At 38.5% G+C, this 19285-nt stretch overlaps 1 protein-coding gene across 1 annotated transcript; it reads right to left on the bottom strand.

The window, feature by feature from the left end:
* Window positions 1-12612: 12612 nt before the first annotated feature.
* Window positions 12613-17751, bottom strand: LOC122744297 (zinc-alpha-2-glycoprotein-like). Its single transcript, XM_043989753.1, has 5 exons — window positions 17667-17751; window positions 14935-15195; window positions 14264-14530; window positions 12882-13160; window positions 12613-12755 (listed from the first exon to the last, which is right to left on the bottom strand). Exons 1-5 carry the CDS (start codon window positions 17749-17751, stop codon window positions 12613-12615), a joined length of 1035 nt encoding a protein of 344 aa, XP_043845688.1.
* Between the last annotated feature and the right edge of the window lie 1534 nt (window positions 17752-19285).

Genomic DNA, 19285 nt, shown 5'->3' with positions numbered 1-19285 from the left:
CTTGGGTGGTGGTCTCAGGTCAGGGAGGAGCACAAGTACACAAGAGCTTGTAGCCACAGTGGAGCAGGACTCTGTTCATAGTTACAGGGCAGAAAAGCAGGCCTGTGGTTGCTTGCAGACCAGAGCAGAGGCCAGAAGAGTACTAAACATACCTCTCCTTAAATCATAACACCTTGGAAGTACAAAAGACTTACAAATTCCTAGAAGCATCTCTGAGAACAGCTGCTCATACCCTCTGAAGCTTGGGACAGTGCACCCAGGGTAACTTCTGGAAGCAATGACCCCCTTTAACAAAGAGTTAAAAGTAAAGAAGTAGGCTGAGAAAATGAGCAAATAGAAAAAATGCTGACCAGAGAAAGTTTCTATGGTAACAAGGAAGTGCAAAATATACCCTCAGAAGAAGATAACAAAAGTCAAAACTACATCCAAAGTTTCCAAGAAAAATCTGAATTTATCCCAGGCTGTAGAAGTACTCAAAAAGGACTTTGAAAATAAAGTAAGAGAGGTAGAGGAAAAATGGAAAAAAGAAATGAGAGTGATGAAGAAAATCAGGGAAAAGAGTCAACAGCTTGGTAAAAGAGATGCAAAAAATACCGAAGAAAATAACACCTTAAAAAAACAGACTGGCCAAATGGTAAAAGAGCTATAAAAAGCCAATGAAGAAAAGAATGCCTTAAAAAGCTGAATTGGTCAAATGGAAAAGCAGGTCCAAAAGCTCTCTGAAGAAAAGAATTCCTTAAAAATTAGGATTGAGCAAATGGAAGCTAATGACTTTATGAGAAATCAAGAAACAATAAAGCAAAACCAAAAGAATGAAAAAACAGAAAGTAACGTGAAATATCTCATTGGAAAAACAACTGACTTGGAAAACAGATCCAGGAGAGATCATTTGAAAATTATTGGGCTACCTGAACACTATGATAAAAAAAAAAGAGCCTAGACCTCATCTTCCAAAAAATTGCCAGGGGATATTGCCCTGATATTCTAGAACCAGAAGGTAAAATAGAAATTAAAAGAATCTACCAGGGGGCAGCTAAGTGGTGCAGTGGATAAAGACCTGCCTTGGTTTCAGGGGGACCTGAGTTCAAATCCAGCCTCAGACACTTGACATTTACTAGCTGTGTGACCTAGGGCAAGTCACTTAACCCTCACTGCCCTTCAAAAAAAGAATCTACCAGTAAAAAGGAAGGAAGGAAGGAAGGAAGGAAGGAAGGAAGGAAGGAAGGAAGGAAGGAAGGAAGGAAGGAAGGAAGGAAGGAAGGAAGAATCCACCAATCACCTCCTGAAAGATATCACAAAATGAAAACTCCAAGGAATGTTCTAGCAAGATTCTAGAGCTCCCAAGTCAAGGAGAAAATATTGCAAACAGCCAGAGAGAAACAATTCAAGTATTGTGGAGTCACAGTCAGGATAACACAAGATCTAGCAGCTTCTACAGTAAAAGATCAGAGGGACTGGAATATGATATTCTGGAGGAAAAAAGAACTAGGATTACAACCAAGAATCACCTACCCAGCAAAACTGATTATAATCCTTCAGGAGAAAAAATGGGAATTCAATGAAAGAGAGTATTTTAGGCATTCTTGAGGAAAAGACCTGAGTTGAATAGAAAATTTGACTTACAAATGCAAGATCCTAGAGAAGCATAACAAAGTAAACAGGAAAAAGAAATCATAAGGGATATTAAAAAGGTTAAACTGTTTACTTTCCTACATGAGAAGATGATACTTATAACTCATAAGAACTTCCTCGTTATTAGGGCAGCTGGATAGAGTATATTTAGACAGAGGGCACAGGTATGAGTTGAATATGAAGAGATGCTATCTTTAAAAATAAAATTAAGAGGTAAGAGGAATACACTGGGAGAAAGGGAAAGGGAGAGGTGGAATGGGATAAAATATCTCACATTAAAAAAACACAAGAAAAAGTTTATACAGTGGAGGAGGGGAAGATAAGGGAGGTGCTGGGGAGTGAGTAAACCTTACTCTCATCAGAATTGGCTCTTAGAGGGAATATCATACACACTCAATTGGGTAGAGTAATCTATCTTATCCTGCAGGAAGGTAGGAGGAGAAAGGGATAAGAGTGTGTGTGATAGAAGGGAGGGCAGACTGGGGGAGGGGCAGTCAGAAGCAAAACACTTTTGAGGAGGGACAGGGTGAAAGAAGATATAAAATAGAATAAATATCATGGGGAGGGAATAGAATGGAGGGAAATACAGTTAGCAATAGTAAATGTGAAAAAAAATTGAAGCAAGTTTGTCTGTCAGGCCTCATTTCTCAAACACATAGAGAACTGAGTCAAATTTGTTAAAATAAGAGCCATTCCCCAATTGATAGATGATCAGAAAATATGAAGTTTTCAAATGAAATGATCAAATCTACCTATAGCTGTATGAAAAAAGTGCTCTCACTCTCTATTAATTGCAGAGATGCAGGTCAAAACAATTTTGGGGTATTATCTTATACATGTTATATTGGATAATAGGACAGCAGAGGAAAATGATAAATGTTGTAGGGGATATGGGGAAAATGAGACATTAATGCACTTTTGGTGAAGTTGTAAACTGATTCAAACATTCTGTATAGCAATTTGGAACTATGGCCAAAGGGTTATAAAACCATGAATAGTCTTTGACCTAGTAATACCCTTACTAGGTTGATATCCAAAAAGAGATTAAAAAACCCAAAAAGTTGAAATCAAAATTGAAGAGATGCCCATCAATTGGGGAATGGCTGAACAAATTGTGGGATGAGATTATGATGGAGCACTGTTGTGCTGTAAGAAATGATGAGCAGGATGCTCTCAGAAAAACCTGGAAAGGCTTACATGAGCTGATGCAAAGTGAAATGTACTGTATACAAAGTAATAGCAATATTGTAAGATGATCAACTGTGAATGATTTAGCTATTTTCAGCAATACAATGATCTAAGACAACTCTAAAGGACTTAAGAAAAATCCATCTCCAGAGAAAGAACTGATGGTGTCTAAATACAGATCGAAGCATGATTTTTTTCATTTCCTTTTCCTAAGTTTTTTATGTCTGTTTTCTTTGACAACCTGACTAATGTGGAAATGTTTTGCATGACTACACATGCATAATTTATATTGAATTGCTTGCATTCTTAAGGGGAGGGGGGTTGGGGAGGGAGAGAGGAAGAGAATTTGGAACACAAAGTTTTGAAAACCTACATAAAAATTGTTTTTACATGTAATTTGGGGAAATTAAAATTCTAAATTAATGGAAACAAGAATAGAAATCACAGGAATAACTGAAATAATACGATAAATATTTTATATTTTAAAAATTGCAAATATTTTTTCCACTTATAGCTCCTCTAAGGCAAAGGCTGATTGGGTCTTGTCATCCTCTTGTATCCCTCACAGTAGTTAGCTCTGGCCTGGCTCTATAATGGCTGCTCAAGAAATATTGGATTAATGTATGGTCACAGTACTCAGGGAGAATCAGTGACATACAACAATTTTTAAAACCCACTTAATTTGTTTCTCTACTTTTCTAGACTGAAATGTTTTAACCTCAAGTCACAAAGCTTGTATGTCTTTGAGGAAAGTGAAGGATGCTTCATTCAAAGTGAGAAAGAGGAGAGATGGTTCATCAGAGGCAGAGGAAGTAGATCCGACTACTGTTTCCTTCTATTTCTATCTATTTTCCCTGCTAGAACACATAGAAAAGTACCCTTGATTACCAAAGAAAGGCTTTTGTTCCTTCAATTTTTTCTCAAGGGCCTTGATCTCAGAAGCCATTCTCCTGACATTTGAGGTCATTTCCAGTTCCAACTTCTTGGCCATTTTAGTCTCTGGAATCCTTCTCACTTCCCCCAGTAGAAAGATGGCCCCAGAGCTGGTCACAATATTTGAAAGTCAACCAGTGACCACTCTCGTCATCAGTGAACAAAGTCCTCTATCAAGGAGGTGTCTTGGAGACAATGGGGCCACAGAGTAAAATTCAGTGTGGGATTAAGGAACTTCAGGGACGAGGAAGAGTTGGTTTGATCCACAGAAAAACCTTGCCAGTTACTCTAACTTCTTCCCCTCCTCTTTAGGTGATATAGAGTTTCTATACAGCTGTGTTGGGCACCCATCTTTTACCCAAGTGCAAGATTTGTTTGCCCACCTCTCAGAATTGCCAGTTTTCTCTAATGTTTGGTTCAAATATGACCTTCTACAATGAGCATTTTTTGGTCTTCTCCCTTTCCTGAACACTCACTCCAAAAGACACCCTACCATGAATGTATATTTAGATAAATCCAGTATGACAATGATAATAATAGCCTACATTTACATACTATGTGCCAGGCACTGCACTAAGAACTTTACAAATATTATCTCATCTGATTCTCAAAACAATTCTTGGACATAGATACTGTTATTATGCCTTTTTATAGTTGAGGAAACTAAGGCAAATGGAGGTTTAGTGACTTGCTCAGGGTCACATAGCTGGTAACAATATAATACAAAGATTATACATTGTGTTTGAGTAGAATTTATACCAGGAATGCATGGGTGGCTTAACATAAGGGAAACTATTAACATAGTTGACTACATCAATAATAAAAATGGGAAAAGCATACAATTAAGTCAATAAATGCAGAAAAAGCTTTTGATATAGCTCAACACACAGTTTTATTAAAAACACTTGAAAGTATTGGTATAAATTGATTTTTCCTTATGTTGATAAAAATCATTTATCTAAAACAACCAGCAAACATTGTAATAGGGATAGTCCATATTATTCAATATAGTATTGCTAGGAGCAAAAGCAATAAGGGAAGAAAAAGAAATAGAAGGAATCAGAATAGGGAATGAGGTAATAACCCTATATCATTTTTGCAGACCATGTGATATGTTGGAAAATTCCAAAGACTCAGCTAAAAAGTTAGTTGAAACAATAATTATAGCAAAGTAGCAGGATATAAAATAAATCCACATAAATTATCAGCATTTCTATGTTACAAAGATAACTCTTCAAGAAGAGATAGTAAAAAATAAACCATTTAAAATAATTCTATACAGTATAACATTCATGGGAGTACACTTATGAAAACAAATCAAGCAACTACATAAACAAAACTATAATAAAAATTAATATACAAATAAAATCAGATTTAAATAACTAGAGATATATTAATTGTTCATGGGTAGGCAGGGCTAATATAATAAAAATGTCAATTTTACCCAAACTATATATTCAATGCCATCCCAATTAAATTGCCATTTTTATTAAATTAGAATAAATACTAATAAAATTCATTTGGAAAAAGAAAAAAAGTATAGCATGTCAAAGTAAATAATTAAAAAAAATAAAGTATAGAGGTTTAGCAGTACCAGATCTTAAACTGTTATAAAGCAATAATTATCAAAACTATCTGGTATTGGCAAAGAAATAAAAAGGTAGATCAATGGAATTGAGTAGACACACTTTATAGCCACAAATAACCATTATATTTGACAAGTGTAAAGATTTAAGGTTTTGGATACGAATTTATTATTTGGTAAATATTGTTGGGAAAACAGGAAAGCATTTTGGCAGAAACTGTGCATAGACCAATATAGTATGTCTTTGATCAAAATAAGGTCAAAATGGATACATGATCTAGATAGAAAGAGAGATTTTAGAAGAAAATTAGAAGAACATGTAACATATTACTTATCAGACTTATGGATAGGTGAACAATTTATAAATAAGAGATAGAGAGCAAAGTTAGGTATAAAATAGATAACATCAATTGCATTAAAATTTTAAAATGTACAAATAAAACAAATGTAGCCAAGATTAGAAGGAAAGCAGAAAATTGGAAAACAAATTTATAAATAATTTATCAGATAAAGGTCTCATATCTCAAATATACAAAGAACTTTCTAAAATGTATAAGAATGTGAGTCATTCCCCAAATCAATAGATGGTTAAAGGATATGAACAGGCAGTTTTCCAATGAAGAAACAAAAATGTATAGACAAATGAAAAGATGTTCTAAATCATTTTCAATTAGAGAAATGCAAATTAAAACAACCTTGGGATATCATTTTGTATACCAGACTGTCTAAAATGATTGAAAGGGGAAAGTGGGGCAGCTAGGTGGCGCAGTGGATAGAGCACCAGCCCTGGAGTCAGGAGGACCTGAGTTCAAATCTGGCCTCAGATACTTAACACTTACTAGCTGTGTGACCCTGGGCAAGTCACTTAACCCCAATTGCCTCACTTAAAAAAAAAGAAAGGGGAAAGTGACAAATGTTGGAAGGGACAAGGAAAAATTGGGACACATTTGTTGTTGGTGGGATTGTGAACCGATCCAGCTATTTTGGAGAGCAATCTGGAATTATTCCCAAAGAATTATTAAACTAACTACACCCTTTGACCCATAAATACCCCTACTAAATCTATTTTTGAAGATAATTTGGGAAAAAGGAAAAGAAACTATATGTTCTAAAATGTTTATGGAAGCTTTTTTTGTGGTGGCAAAGAACTGGAAACTGCAGGGATGCCCATTAATTGGGGAATGGCTGAACAAGTTGTGGTATATGATTGTGATGGAATACTACTGTACTATATATAAGAAATGATGAGCAGGTTGGTTTTTAGAAAAACCTGGAAAGACTTGCATTAAATAAAGAAGAGTAAGATGAGCAGAATCAAGAGGACATATACAGTAAATGCAATATTGTTTTACGAAGGACTTTGATTGAAAGTAATTTTGACTAATAAATACCCCAATTTTAAAAAAGATAAAAATTTTAAAATAAATATTCAAATTAACTATAAAGAATATATGAAGAAAGACACTATCTACATCCAGAGAAAAAGTGATAAATATATGTAGGTATAGAATAATTTTACATACAAATGCCAATTTGCATTTAATGGTGGCCATTTTTAGGATAGGATGAGGAGGGGAAGAAAAAAAAGAAATTTACATGATAACTATCACATATTTAAAAGGAATAGAAAGCTGTACATAGTAGATTTGCAGTTTCCTGTGCAATCATATTTTTATTGTACTATGTTATGGAAATACTTGTTTTATCTCATAAATTAAAAAGAAAATTAAAAAAAAATTAAAAACTGACAAAACAGATTTGAACTTAGGTTTTCCTTTCTCCAGGTTGAGTGTTCTATCCACTGTTCCACCTAACTTTCCCCAAGTCAGGGAACCTGAGTTCAAATGCCACCTCTATATGACCTAGGCAAGTCACTTAAATTCCCTTGATCCCAGGTTTCTTATCTGTATAATGAGGGGTTTGGAATTGATGGTCACCAAGACCTTTTCTGTTTTAAATACTATGATTCTAAACACTTTTCACATTATTTCCACAGATAGAATATAAACTCTTTGAAATCATGTACTTTCATTTTTTACATTTCTATATCCTTGTAATTTAAAAGCTTTTAATACATGGTAACTGATTTGTTGACTACTTTTGTTGACCCCACTAAGGGTATAAACACTAAATTGCCACTCTATTCTTATCAATATGGATAGATAAGCAGTACTTCAAAATGAACATTCTCTTCCAACTTGATTCATCAACAAGACAGTCTCCTAGATGTATATCTACACATCTATGAGCTCTCTACATATACATATGTGTGTACGTATGTATGTATGTATGTATTTACCCCCACACCCACCCCCCCACCCTAATCTCAGGGGGATGTGAGTTGCTCCTCTAGTCCCTTGGTTGAAGTGAAGTCAAGCTCATTTGGCCCATCAAATGTAGACTATTCTCCCTCTTTTGGAAACTAGGGCAACATTTCACCATCTTCAGTCCTGCATAACCTCAATGTTTTAAAGATCACTGTGAATGGTTCCCCAATAAGGTTTGTCATTTCAGTAGTATAAGATTGAGTCCATTTGGACAAGGTGACTTGAATTCATCAAAGGTAGCTAAGTGAGCTATGTCTTTGTTCTTCTGCTTCAAGGAAACCAGTATTTCAAGTCCTTGAGTAATGGAACAAGAGGTTCTGAAACCCTTCTTTTTCTGAGAAAGAGAGAGATAGAGACAGAGACACAGAGAGACACAGAGTCAGAGACACACACATACAGACAGGGGCAGAGAGAGAGAGAGAGAGAGAGAGAGAGAGAGAGAGAGAATTTGGCCAAGCTTCTAGAGTTATTGTATGTAGCTGCTTCTTACCATCTCTGGAGCTTGCTTGCTCTGGTTTCATATGAACAGTCAGGCAGGTGTATCACACATTTTGGTTTTCAGATGAAAAGAAGATCTGCTCTGGAGTCAGTATATCCAGGATCAAATCCTACTTTTTATGCTTACTGCCTGAGTGGATTTGGGCAAATCCACCTCTTCATGCCTCGGTTTCCTTATTTGTAAAATGAAAAGGTTTAATTCAACTCAATAATAGGTTGGGAAATAGACAAATGACCCAATGGGTTTTTTTTTGTTTTTTGGGGTATTTTGGGGGGTTTTTTTTGTTTTTTTTTTTCAGGCAATGGGGGTAAAGTGACTTGCCCAGGGTCACACAGCTAGTAAGTGTCAAGTGTCTGAGGCCAGATTTGAACTCAGGTACTCCTGAATCCAGGGCCGGTGCTTAACCACTGCGCCATCTAGCTGCCCGACCCAATGTTTTCTTAAGGAAAGGTTGTGGAATTTTTATATCATAAGCCAATGAGCTGGACTTCGATTATCAACAAAATTCTCCTAAGCATTATGAAGGTACACAGTCCCTCCACCTCTGCCTTTTTTTTTTTGGTTTTGACCCATGATGTTGTAATGATTGGAATAACGCCACCTGCTGGATACTTACTGTAGAGGAGTTCTGCCCATGAAGGGAAGGTCTTTGAGGGCAAGACCAGGAGTCTTTTCTTTGGCGGGGAGGAAGTGACGCGGGCTAGTGGGAGGAGGAAGGAAGAGACTGGCGCTGAGTCTCGCTTTTTTTTCCTCTGGACTCTGGTGGAGAAGGGAGCTAGAAATGTGCTCTCCCTTTAATAGATAGAAATCTAGGCCTTTTTCTCTCTCTTTACCAAATTCTTATTCTCCTTAATAAATGCTTAAAAGTCTAACTCTTGCTAAAGCTTATAATTTATTGGCGACCACTCGTTAGATATTTTAGACAGTTTAGCTAGAATTTTAGCCCTTAACAATGTCATGGATATAGGAAAATCCCAGTGAGGAACTCCCTCTACCAATGAAGATTTGAAACCTATACAATTAATTCTTAGAGAATTTCCTGGGCCTCAGAGAATGACTTGTTCAGGGTCTCAAAACCAGTATGTGTCCCATGAGAGACTTGAATTCAGGTTTTCCTAAATTCAAGACAGTCTCTGTTCACTATACAGTGCTACCTCTTACATTGATCACAACAAGTGCTCAATAACTATTTGTGGTAAGGAGTTGGAGGGGATGAGGGACTGATTTGTTACCATCTAGCAATGGCACTTTGATCACTAAGAGCCACCATGGTTTGTGGTGACTTGGATAAAGACATATATGGCACATTTATCAAATTTGGAGATGACTCAAAGTCAAGAGTGATAATTAATGCCATTGAATGATTATGAATAAAACCAGTGACCAAATCAGGTTTGAAAAATATATTTAATGGGCAGAACAATGGGAAGAATATAATAAAGTGAAATATAAAAGGAGTTTACAGGTTGTGTCATTCGAGTAGAATGAAAGGTCCATGAGAGCAGGGACTATTTTTTCTTTTGTTTCTGTGTTACAAGAGTTTTGCAACATTAATAGGCCCTTGATAAATGCTTATTAGATTGGATTATGTTGGAATATGTGAGAAGATAATTATTATTTATTTCTTGGGGGACCCAAAGATTGCTTTTTCAGTCCTTTCTCTCCTCCCCACCCCACCACTCCAGAAAGTTGAGTTCTCCTGGAGAAACTTCATCAAATCTTATCTGGGACAAATTCAAGGGAACAAAAGGAATGGATATAGATTCTTTTGTCTAGATTATTGAAGGACTGCAACTTGAGTGAAGGGTCTTTTGCATTCTTTTCCCTGATGCCATGCCTGGAATTCATTTTAATGTAGACTACCTTCAAGTCATGCCAAACAATAGAGTTGAATGATGCTAACCAAATAGATTTGTTTGATGTATAATAACCTGCCTCTACCAGAAGAGGATAAAAAGCACTTGTAAGATGCTGCAGAGGTCTTCTGTTTCTTCTGAGGTCTTCTATGTATTTTGGGTCATCTGTTTTTTTTTTCTTGCTTTTCTGAGATGTAGGGGCCAAATTTAATATGTGCAGAGTTAATTGGGTGGCTCGCTGTAATATTGGGGTTCAGAAAATAATGAGGGACCTCTAGGTCCAAAACTTCCTCCCCTCTGAACTGCCTTTTTAGTTATTTCTCCCACACCAATAAGAAAGGAGCTTAGCAGCCTCTTTTCCACAAACAAATCAGGTTTTATTAATGGGAATAAAATACACAGCAAAGGTGAAATTAATAAAGTCAAGGACAAGGGAATAGGAAAAGAGGAAAATGGATAATCCCCCTAACTCTAACAAAAGCCTATACAATCCCCAAACTCACTTCCAGTTTAGCTAATTCAAAGAGCTGGATTTAACTCATCACTAGGGGTCCATAATTTCTACGGGAGTCAGCAGCCAGTCTCTAGTCTTCTCTAAATGCTCCTCAAAGTCCAGAGTGAGAGAGAGTGTTACTTCCTATTGGGGTCCCCTTTTCTACCTTTTTCTCCCTCCCCCAAAGGGGAGGTCCTTCAAGTAGTGTGGCTGAGACTGATTCCCTGTTGATGACACAGTCCACAGCCTCTGAGGACACTCCTTCTCAGGGTTGGCTAAGTTTAAACTAAGGTTAACAATCCAATCATCTTAAGTGGGTATTTAGTAGTTTCTCATTCACACCCAATTCAAACAGTACTAAGTCAATCAAGTCAGAACCCTGGGCATCTGCCAAATTCCATTATTTTACCACGGAGACCACATGGCCTCTCTCACCCTCTCTCTCTTGGGTCTCTGAAACCACATGGGTTTCTTAAGGGATTTTTTCCTGTTCAAGCTAACCATCATGCTGAAGCTCTTTCCCTGCCTCCACTACCATGTGACCTGAGACTATGAGAAGTTAGAGAGCCATGTGGTCACACCTTTACTGGTTTAATATTGATACTTTTTTTTATAAACTTATCCCAAACTGAGGTCTATAGTAATTATTTTAACAAAAGTTTTGACAACCATGAAAGGATATTTGAGACCCAAAACTTCTGATTTTGATCTTCAATAGTTTTCTGGGTAAACATTTATGTGTATGCATGTCTGTCCCCATTTTTGGCACTTTGTTCTATGCCTGTCTCTCTCAAAGTTTTCATATGTGTTTTTATGCCTGTTTCTGTTGAAATATTTGGGGAACTTCACTCAGAAACTTTTTGTCTTAACAAGCCAGGCCCAAATCCTTTATCAGAATGAGTTCATAAGAGAGAACTCTGAGGTTAACAGGGTAAGAATAAGAATATTTTTATTAGGTTATCTGTGTAGAAAAAAATTTTAATTAAATACATATAAAAGGGGCCAAACAGTAAGGAAAATATACTTCAAGAAACCCCTTTAGAAAAAAATTCTTATAGAATGTGATAAATAAACTTTACAAATTAAACCAGAGATTTTAAAAAGCAGCTTATTAAACTCTTGTTACACCTAATATAAAACTTATTTTAATTTATCAAGGGAACCTTTGTGACCCAAGTTTGGCTCTTTTGTTTATTAAACACTGAGGGATTTGAGATTAGTCATAGGGAATAGAGATCCAAATGAATTAGTTTATTGGTATCTTTGGAGTAGAATGACAGACCTAGACACCATAACTAGGAAACCATGTCCAATTCCTCCTTCCCTCTCCCCAACTTGTGCCTTGTCACATCATCTTCCACCCTCCCAATCTGCCTCAATTCTTCCCCTTCCACCCCTTCCTCTTCCTCCTTCACCTTTTCCAAACCCTTACCTTATGTATTACTGCGCCCCTCCCCCCCGCCCCGCCCCCAAAGCTTTGGCTCCTTCTTACCCTACCCTTCTGCTTATTATGGATTCTACCCGGCTTCTGCATTTCCCAAATCACAAAGATAAATAAATGTTAAGTCCCATAGTTGAGTTAAAATAGCAAAAAATATAGGACATATGTATTCATATATACACACGCACAATGTTTTCTGTGGGAAAAAAAGACCTAGGGATTATAATAGACTAAAAGCTTAATATGTTAACAATGTGACTTGGCCTTGGTGTGACAAGGAAAAAAGTCCAAAGTAGGGACCAACTGTACTTACAATTAACTAACAATAAATTTATAATAATAAACATAATTACTGATATTTACATAGCACTTCAAGGCTTGCCAGACACTTTCTATGCATCATACTACTGTGAGGTAAGTGTTATTATTATCCCCATTTTTCAGATGAGCAAACTGAAGCTTAGAGAGCTTGTTTTTCTCAGGATGGCATTAAGGAATGTTTTGACCAGGTATGTTTTATCCTAGATAGCCTCTATGTCCCACTTTAACCCTAAGATTCATTTTTTTCTCAACGCATCTTCCAACAAACAGTTATTGGGGTTGTTATAATAGCAATATCTCCTGGCTCCTTGGGAACTCCCCATCTAATATCTTTATGTCACCTCTCTGTCATTACATGCACATTTGACTTCCTCTTCTTCCATGTGATGAAGGCTCCAGCACAACTCAACAGTAGGAAACAAGTCAAAACAATGGCCAGTGTCAGGACCCAAGGCTTTTCCATTGTGGGCTTTTCAGGGACTATAGGGAAAAAGGGTAAAATGAAAGTGAGTGTACATTCAATGGAAGAAGGGGAAGGGAGTGAAATTATATTCTGGGACCTGGTCTCCTAGGAACATGATGAGAGTGCCTGGCTGAAGAACTCACCTGGATACACAGCAGGGGTTTTCAGCTCAATATGTTCCACCACACAGGTATAATTCAGCTCTGAGTCATCTGGTGGGAGCTTTAAGGTAACTTGAAGGTAGAAAGTGGAATCCACATTGGGCAGGATGCCAGTGGAAGTCTCCTTTCCCCATACACCCAGCTTCCCATTCTTCTCCCAACGCAATAGGATGGACTGAGGGTAGAAGCCTCTGGCTGTGCAGGAGAGAATGCTGATGCCTTCTGGGCTGACATGGTGAGAAACAGTCACCTCAGGGGGCACTGGGAGCAGAGATCAAGAAAGAAGGACTCATGTCACAGTCTCAGTGAATGTTTGATGCTTCTCTTCTCTCTATCTTCACTGATATTCCCAGTATCCTTAATGTAGCATTTCTATCCAATGGACCCATTAGGTCCTTGGAAGTAGCATGATAGCTTATGCTTCTTTGTATCTCCCTAGACACCTAGAAGAGTGCTGGTAAACACTAGTTACAGAGTCAATATCTGTTGGTATTGATGACTCCATCACCAACAGTTTCCTAAACCATCTTCAAGTAGTTTGGTCTGCTATGATGAATTAAGAACAGAATCTTCTTCAACAGTCCAATATTTCACATGATCCATGGTTTCATCAGTGAAGGCCCTTCTAATGATGTAGATTACAGACCCACTATATTTACTAGGCTATACTTCATGTATTTCTGTCACTGTCCTATACCGCAACAAAATAAAAATAAAATATCTCCTGGTGACCAATCTCCTGGTGATGTTGTTCTGAATTTGGTTAGATGGCTCACTAGACAGCAGACACATAGTCTGTTATTCTTAGTACTGTATATGAAGTTTTTTTTTCCATCTTGGCAGGACATAGCAGAATATATATATATCATAGCTTTTGAATTCCCAGTGTCATCCTCATGCCTTGTAAGTAAGCAGCTTTACTTAAGAAAAAGAAAGAAAGAAAGAAGGAAGGAAGGAAGGAAGCAATGAAAAAAGGGAGAAAGAAAGAATGAAAGGAAGGAGGGAAGAAAAGGGACAGAAAAGAGAAAAAAGAAGGAAATAAGAAGGAAAAATAGAAAGTGAGAAAGACAGGAAAAAAGGACAAAAGAGAAAGAAAAGGAAGGTAAGTAGGAAAGAAGAAAGTACAGAAAGTGAAAAAGAAAAGAAAGAAGTAATTGAAAACAGAATGGAAGAAAAAAGAAATAAATAAGGAAAGGAGGAAGAACCTCAATTTTTCTCACATTTCTCTGATTTTTATATTGTGAATCTGAGTTAGGGTCAAAAGCCAAAGTTCCCACCTGTTTGTCTAGGGCCCCAGTTAGTGCACAGAATGATGGAGGTGACCTGGACCTCCTGGGAGGATATAGGAACAAGCAAACACTCACCATTATCCCTTAACATGGAGTACCTAACGATTTTCCTCATCAAGTCAACACAATATTTATCCATGTATTGTTTCCTTAGATCAGTCCAGAAGGGGCTTTCCAGAATGTGCTGGTATTTCTTGACTTCAGGCTTTAAATTTTCCCAGTGCCCAACTTCTTCATATATCCTGTAATATTCCTCTCCATCCCAAATTAAATGGATATGGCTCTTTACTTTGATGTCACTGTCTATTTCACAGTCTGCAAGGAGCTGTCCTGTGTGGTTTCCTGTGGAAGGACATTGGGATGGGCTCCTTTGGGACACGTAAAGAGAGGGATATCAGTAATCAACTGCAGCCCACCCCTACACTGATGGCCTAAACAAGGGAATAGAGATCCAATCCTCTGAGTTCAGGTTTATTGATTAAGAAAGTTTGGAAAATAGTTAAAATTCTTCGTTTGAAGGCAGAGGTCTCAGAAGAATTATAGAAGGAGATGGAGGCTTAACTGGGTGAAGCCTAAGGCTCAGGGCTAGATTTTTCAAAGTTCTCCCTCCAGAGAAGTAAACAACAGTAGACTGGGACCAAAAACATCCATTTCAGTGTTATGGGGATGGCTCTATTGGACTTGAAAGAGAAATAGATAAGGCACGATGAAAAGAGAGATGGGGGGGATGAGTAGATCTTACTTACTGTTAGAGTCAGTGTCATTCTTTGCTAAGTATTGGACTACCCAGCGGAAATGTTGCTCATGGTCCACCAATACATTTTGCCTCTGGGTAATGTAATCGACTCCTAGTGCTAGGGGGATCCAGGGTATCTTGATTGTAATTTTATGCTGTATATTATTATAGGATGCCACTTCAACATCATCCATGAAGCTGATTCCAGTTAGTTCCAAGAAAGAATGGGCTGTGCCCACTGCAGTGAACTGACCCACATGCCTGTGGTGGGCTGAATTATAGAAAGGAAGACAAGAGAACATGTTTCAGGTTTGGGGGTACCAGAGGACCAGTGTTTCCTCTCATCTATTCCTTTGCCCTTCCTCTGTCCCCCATCATCAGTAAGGACAAACTATACAAATGACTCCAAAATCTAAATATCACTCTCTCTTTCATTCTAAGCATCACCAGCTAGGTGGTGCTATGGATAGTGTACTGTGCTTGTAGTGAGGAAAACTTGAGTTCAAATCCAGCTTGAGCCACTTATGCTGTGTGACCCTGGGCAAGTTGCATAAGTCGATCAAGCTTAATTTTCCTTATGCATACAATTGGTATAGTAATGACACCTACCTTTTAGGGTTTTTGTGATGATCAAATGAGACATTTGTAAAGCACTTAGCACAGTGCCTGGCACATACTAGGGGCTTAAGAAATGTTTGGGTTGGGGGCAGCTTGGTGGCACAGTGGATAAAGCACCAGCCCTGGATACAGGAGGACCTGAATTCAAATCCATCCTCAGACACTTGACACATACTAGCTTTGTGACCCTGGGCAAGTCACTTAACACTCATTGCCCCACAAAAATAAATAAATAAAAACAAATGTTTGGGTTTTTAACTACTTTTTTTTGAATCTCCCATTAGATTGCCTAGAGGTAGCTGAAACTCAACATGTTAAAAACAGAACTCATTATAATTTCCCCAAATCTACCCCTTTTCCTAACTTTCTGTTTCTATCAAGAACACCACTAATATCCCAATGACTCAGGTTTGTAATCTCAGTTTGAGTCTTCAATTTTCCCTCTCTCCCAATATCTGACCAATGACAAATTCCTAGTGATTCCAACTCCACAACTTCTCCCAGATCCATTTCTTTTTCTCCATTCACAAATCCCCCATCTTAGTTCAGGCCATCATCTCCTCTCAATTGGACCTTTGCAACTTCCTCCTAGTTAGTTTCCCTTGTTCAGATATCTCACTTCTCCAATTTTCCTATTAAAGATTGCTAAATCTCAACACTCCCTTTCTCTAAAGAGCTCTAGTGGCCCCATATTACCTCTGTGATGAAATACAACCTTTTCCAGCTAATGACATTTAACAGCTTTCTTAACCTGGGTGCAACTTGCCTTTGAAGGCTTTTTTCCATGGTCCTCTCCTTTGTGCATCCAACATTTCAGCCAGCCTGGGCCACTCACCATTCCTCACACCCAACATTCCATCCTACAGGCCATTGCTGAGGCTGTCTGTCTTGCCTGGAATGTGATCCCTCATCATTTCCAGCTTTGAGAACCCTCAGCTTTCTCTAAACTATATCTCCGGGTTCACTTCCTACAAGGTTTTCCTAAGACCTGCAGGTGGTAGTGCCCCACCCCAATCAGAAATTAATTTGTATTTACCTATACATGTAATGGTTATTTATATCCAATCATATGAAAGTTCCTTTGGGGAAGGGAGGGCTTACTATAACACCAGTCACATAGTATGGAATTTATGTGGAATACTGGAAAGAGCATTGACTTTGGAATCAGAATAACCAGGTTCGATTCCAATTTTTCATATTAATTGTGTGATTTTCAGAAAGTGGCATAACTTCTCTGGGTCTCAGTTTCCAAATTTGTAATGACAAGGTTAGACTATATGACTTTTCAGGTCCCTTGTAGTTTTCCTATGATTCCATCCTCTTCATTCTCTGAGCCCTGAGCCTTGTTTGGGTCTTCTCACATGTAAATAGCCTTCTAACTGGTCTTCTATCTCAAGCCACTTTCCTCTTGGATCCACTCTCTCCTCAACTTCCCACATGATTTCTCTAAAGCATAACCCTGACTATGTCCCCCTCCTACCCAGTAACCCCCAGCAGCTCTCTCTCTCTTACCTCCAGGATAAAGTTCTTTGCTTGGAACTTAAAACCTTCCAGAACATGAACACTTCCAGCCACTCTAACTCCCTTACACTTTACTGCCCTCCATTCTTTCAACTGCCCACGAGCATCTTACTTGCTGTTCCTCACACATGCCACTCTATGTCCCTCCTCCTCCTTTTGTTCTGACTGTCCCCTTTGCCTCACATGTTCTCCTCCTTACCTCTGCCTCTAGGCTTTCCTGGATTCCTTCAAGTCTTAGATAAAATGCCATCTTCAGGAAACCTTTCCTGGTGCCTATGATCTCCAGAACTCTCCTCTCAATTACCTTTCATCTACTCTGTATGTATCTTGTAGGCACCTTTTCATTTATATCTTATTTATATTTTTTCTCCCCCACTACAGTGTGAACTTCTTGAAGGACTAGGTTTTATTATATTTATTTTTGGCATCCTTAGTACTTAGCACATTAGCTTGAGTATACAAATTGCTCAATACATTCTTGTTGACTGACTGCCTGGTTTACCTGAAGCCCCTTGAGTACAGTGACTGAGTGAGTCTCTCCCATCAGACCCAAAGATCTATGGTGTCCGCCTCTTTACTTGACCTCTTTCCCCCTAGACTTACCTTCCTGTGTCTCTCTCAAAGAAAATATCCCCAGAATGAGAAGCCAAGCTGAAGGAAACCATCTCCCCCTCCCCTGACACTGCATGATCTTCAGAAGATGGAAACTTGACCCCTTAAACCACACTGAACCTGGGGGAGAATTTAGAGCCCACATCCTGTGTTCCAGGAACTGCTTCAATCGGAACTGAGGTCTCCTATGTATAGATCATGGCTCCCTCTATCCCCATGCAGGTTGTCACTGGCACTGCTGAGGCCCTGCCTTCCTCTCATCGTCATCTATGATGTCTCTTACAAGACCAAAACATTTGTTGCTTGGGAGGAAGTGAAACAGAGTCTGTGGTGAGAGAAGGGCACCTCAGAGCACAGTCATCATCAAACATTATCTAGGAGGCCTCGGATGGGCTGCTTCAATGCCAACCACCCAGTCATCATTTCTAAATGTTTGTTGAACATAGACATTTTGATGTCTGAAAGAATCACCATGGAGACTTCATTTTGGAGGAGACAAATAAGAATAGATCTTATCCTTTCTTTCCTCACACTGCATTCAGGGAGCTCCTAGTATGATGGAAAGATAGAATCCCTTCCCTCAGGGAGCTCCTGATTTTATGGGGAGGATTTTAATGACAGTGAATATTGCCCTTTAAGGTTGGCAAAGGGCAGCGCATATATTATTGTCCCATTTGATCCTCATAACACTGCGGTGACATAGGTGCTATTATTGTCCTCATCATTCAGATTAGGAAACTGAGGCTGTGAGAGATTAAATAACTTTCCCAGGATGGCACCACTAGTAAAAGTCCAAGGAAGAATGGAAAGAGATGTCATTCTACCTCTCTTGACATTCTTGGCACTGCTTTAAGGTTAATTAGTTGTCACCTCCTTTCGATGTGGACCACAGACTTCCAGGTTATTTTCTATCATTAGGGCACTGAACCTTAGATGGCACAACCAGTGCTTGTAGATTCACCATCTGGGTGTCTGGCTTCCTCCAATGTGACTGTGCTACCCTGGCTCATCCCTGGGTCTTTGTATCAAAAACATATAGCATGGTACTTGATGCTTGGTGTGCTTATTAAATGCTTGTTGACTGAATGAACATATGCAGTATAAAATCTGTGTGGTCATTGCAAATGACATTATGGGTATAAAGTCCAAAAGTCACCTACTGACTTTCTAAAGTACAAGGAAGAACTAATGATCTTTCTCCCCAAACCTTCCCCTATTCTCACCCTCATTATTACTGCTGAAGGCACGTCCATCTTCCCAGTCCCCCAGGATGGCAGTCTCATAGTCACCCTGAGGAGTCTTCCTGACTCCTCCCTGGTATTCACCCCTTGTCTCCAACCTGTCATCAATACTGACCATTTCTAACTTATCTTCATCTTCTATGAATCCTCATTTCTTCTCCATACACCCACTACCCTTTAACAAGTCCTTATTACTTCTCACCTAGATTACTGCAGTAGCCTTCTCATTGAACTCCCTCCCTCAAGTCTCTCCCCAAAACATTCCATCTTCCACACGACTTCCACCTACTCAGCTCCACACTCCTGGGAATGAAGAGTGATGATCACCTGTCAGTGTGTTATATTTGGGACTATTCTTCAAGTTTTCTT

Source organism: Dromiciops gliroides, chromosome 2 (genome assembly GCF_019393635.1).
Source record: "Dromiciops gliroides isolate mDroGli1 chromosome 2, mDroGli1.pri, whole genome shotgun sequence".
Lineage (NCBI taxonomy): Eukaryota > Metazoa > Chordata > Mammalia > Microbiotheria > Microbiotheriidae > Dromiciops > Dromiciops gliroides.
Note: the sequence above shows the minus strand (reverse complement) of the source record. Positions and strands in the feature narration are given on the sequence as shown.

Coding starts and splice junctions, on each gene's coding strand:
- LOC122744297 (XM_043989753.1), bottom strand. CDS start 17,751: ATGCAGTGTCAGGGGAGGGGGAGATGGTTTCCTTCAGCTTGGCTTCTC. Junction 15,196..17,666: donor TTTGAGAGAGACACAGGAAG/GTAAGTCTAGGG, acceptor TCTATAATTCAG/CCCACCACAGGCATGTGGGT. Junction 12,756..12,881: donor AACCCCTGCTGTGTATCCAG/GTGAGTTCTTCA, acceptor TTTTCCCTATAG/TCCCTGAAAAGCCCACAATG.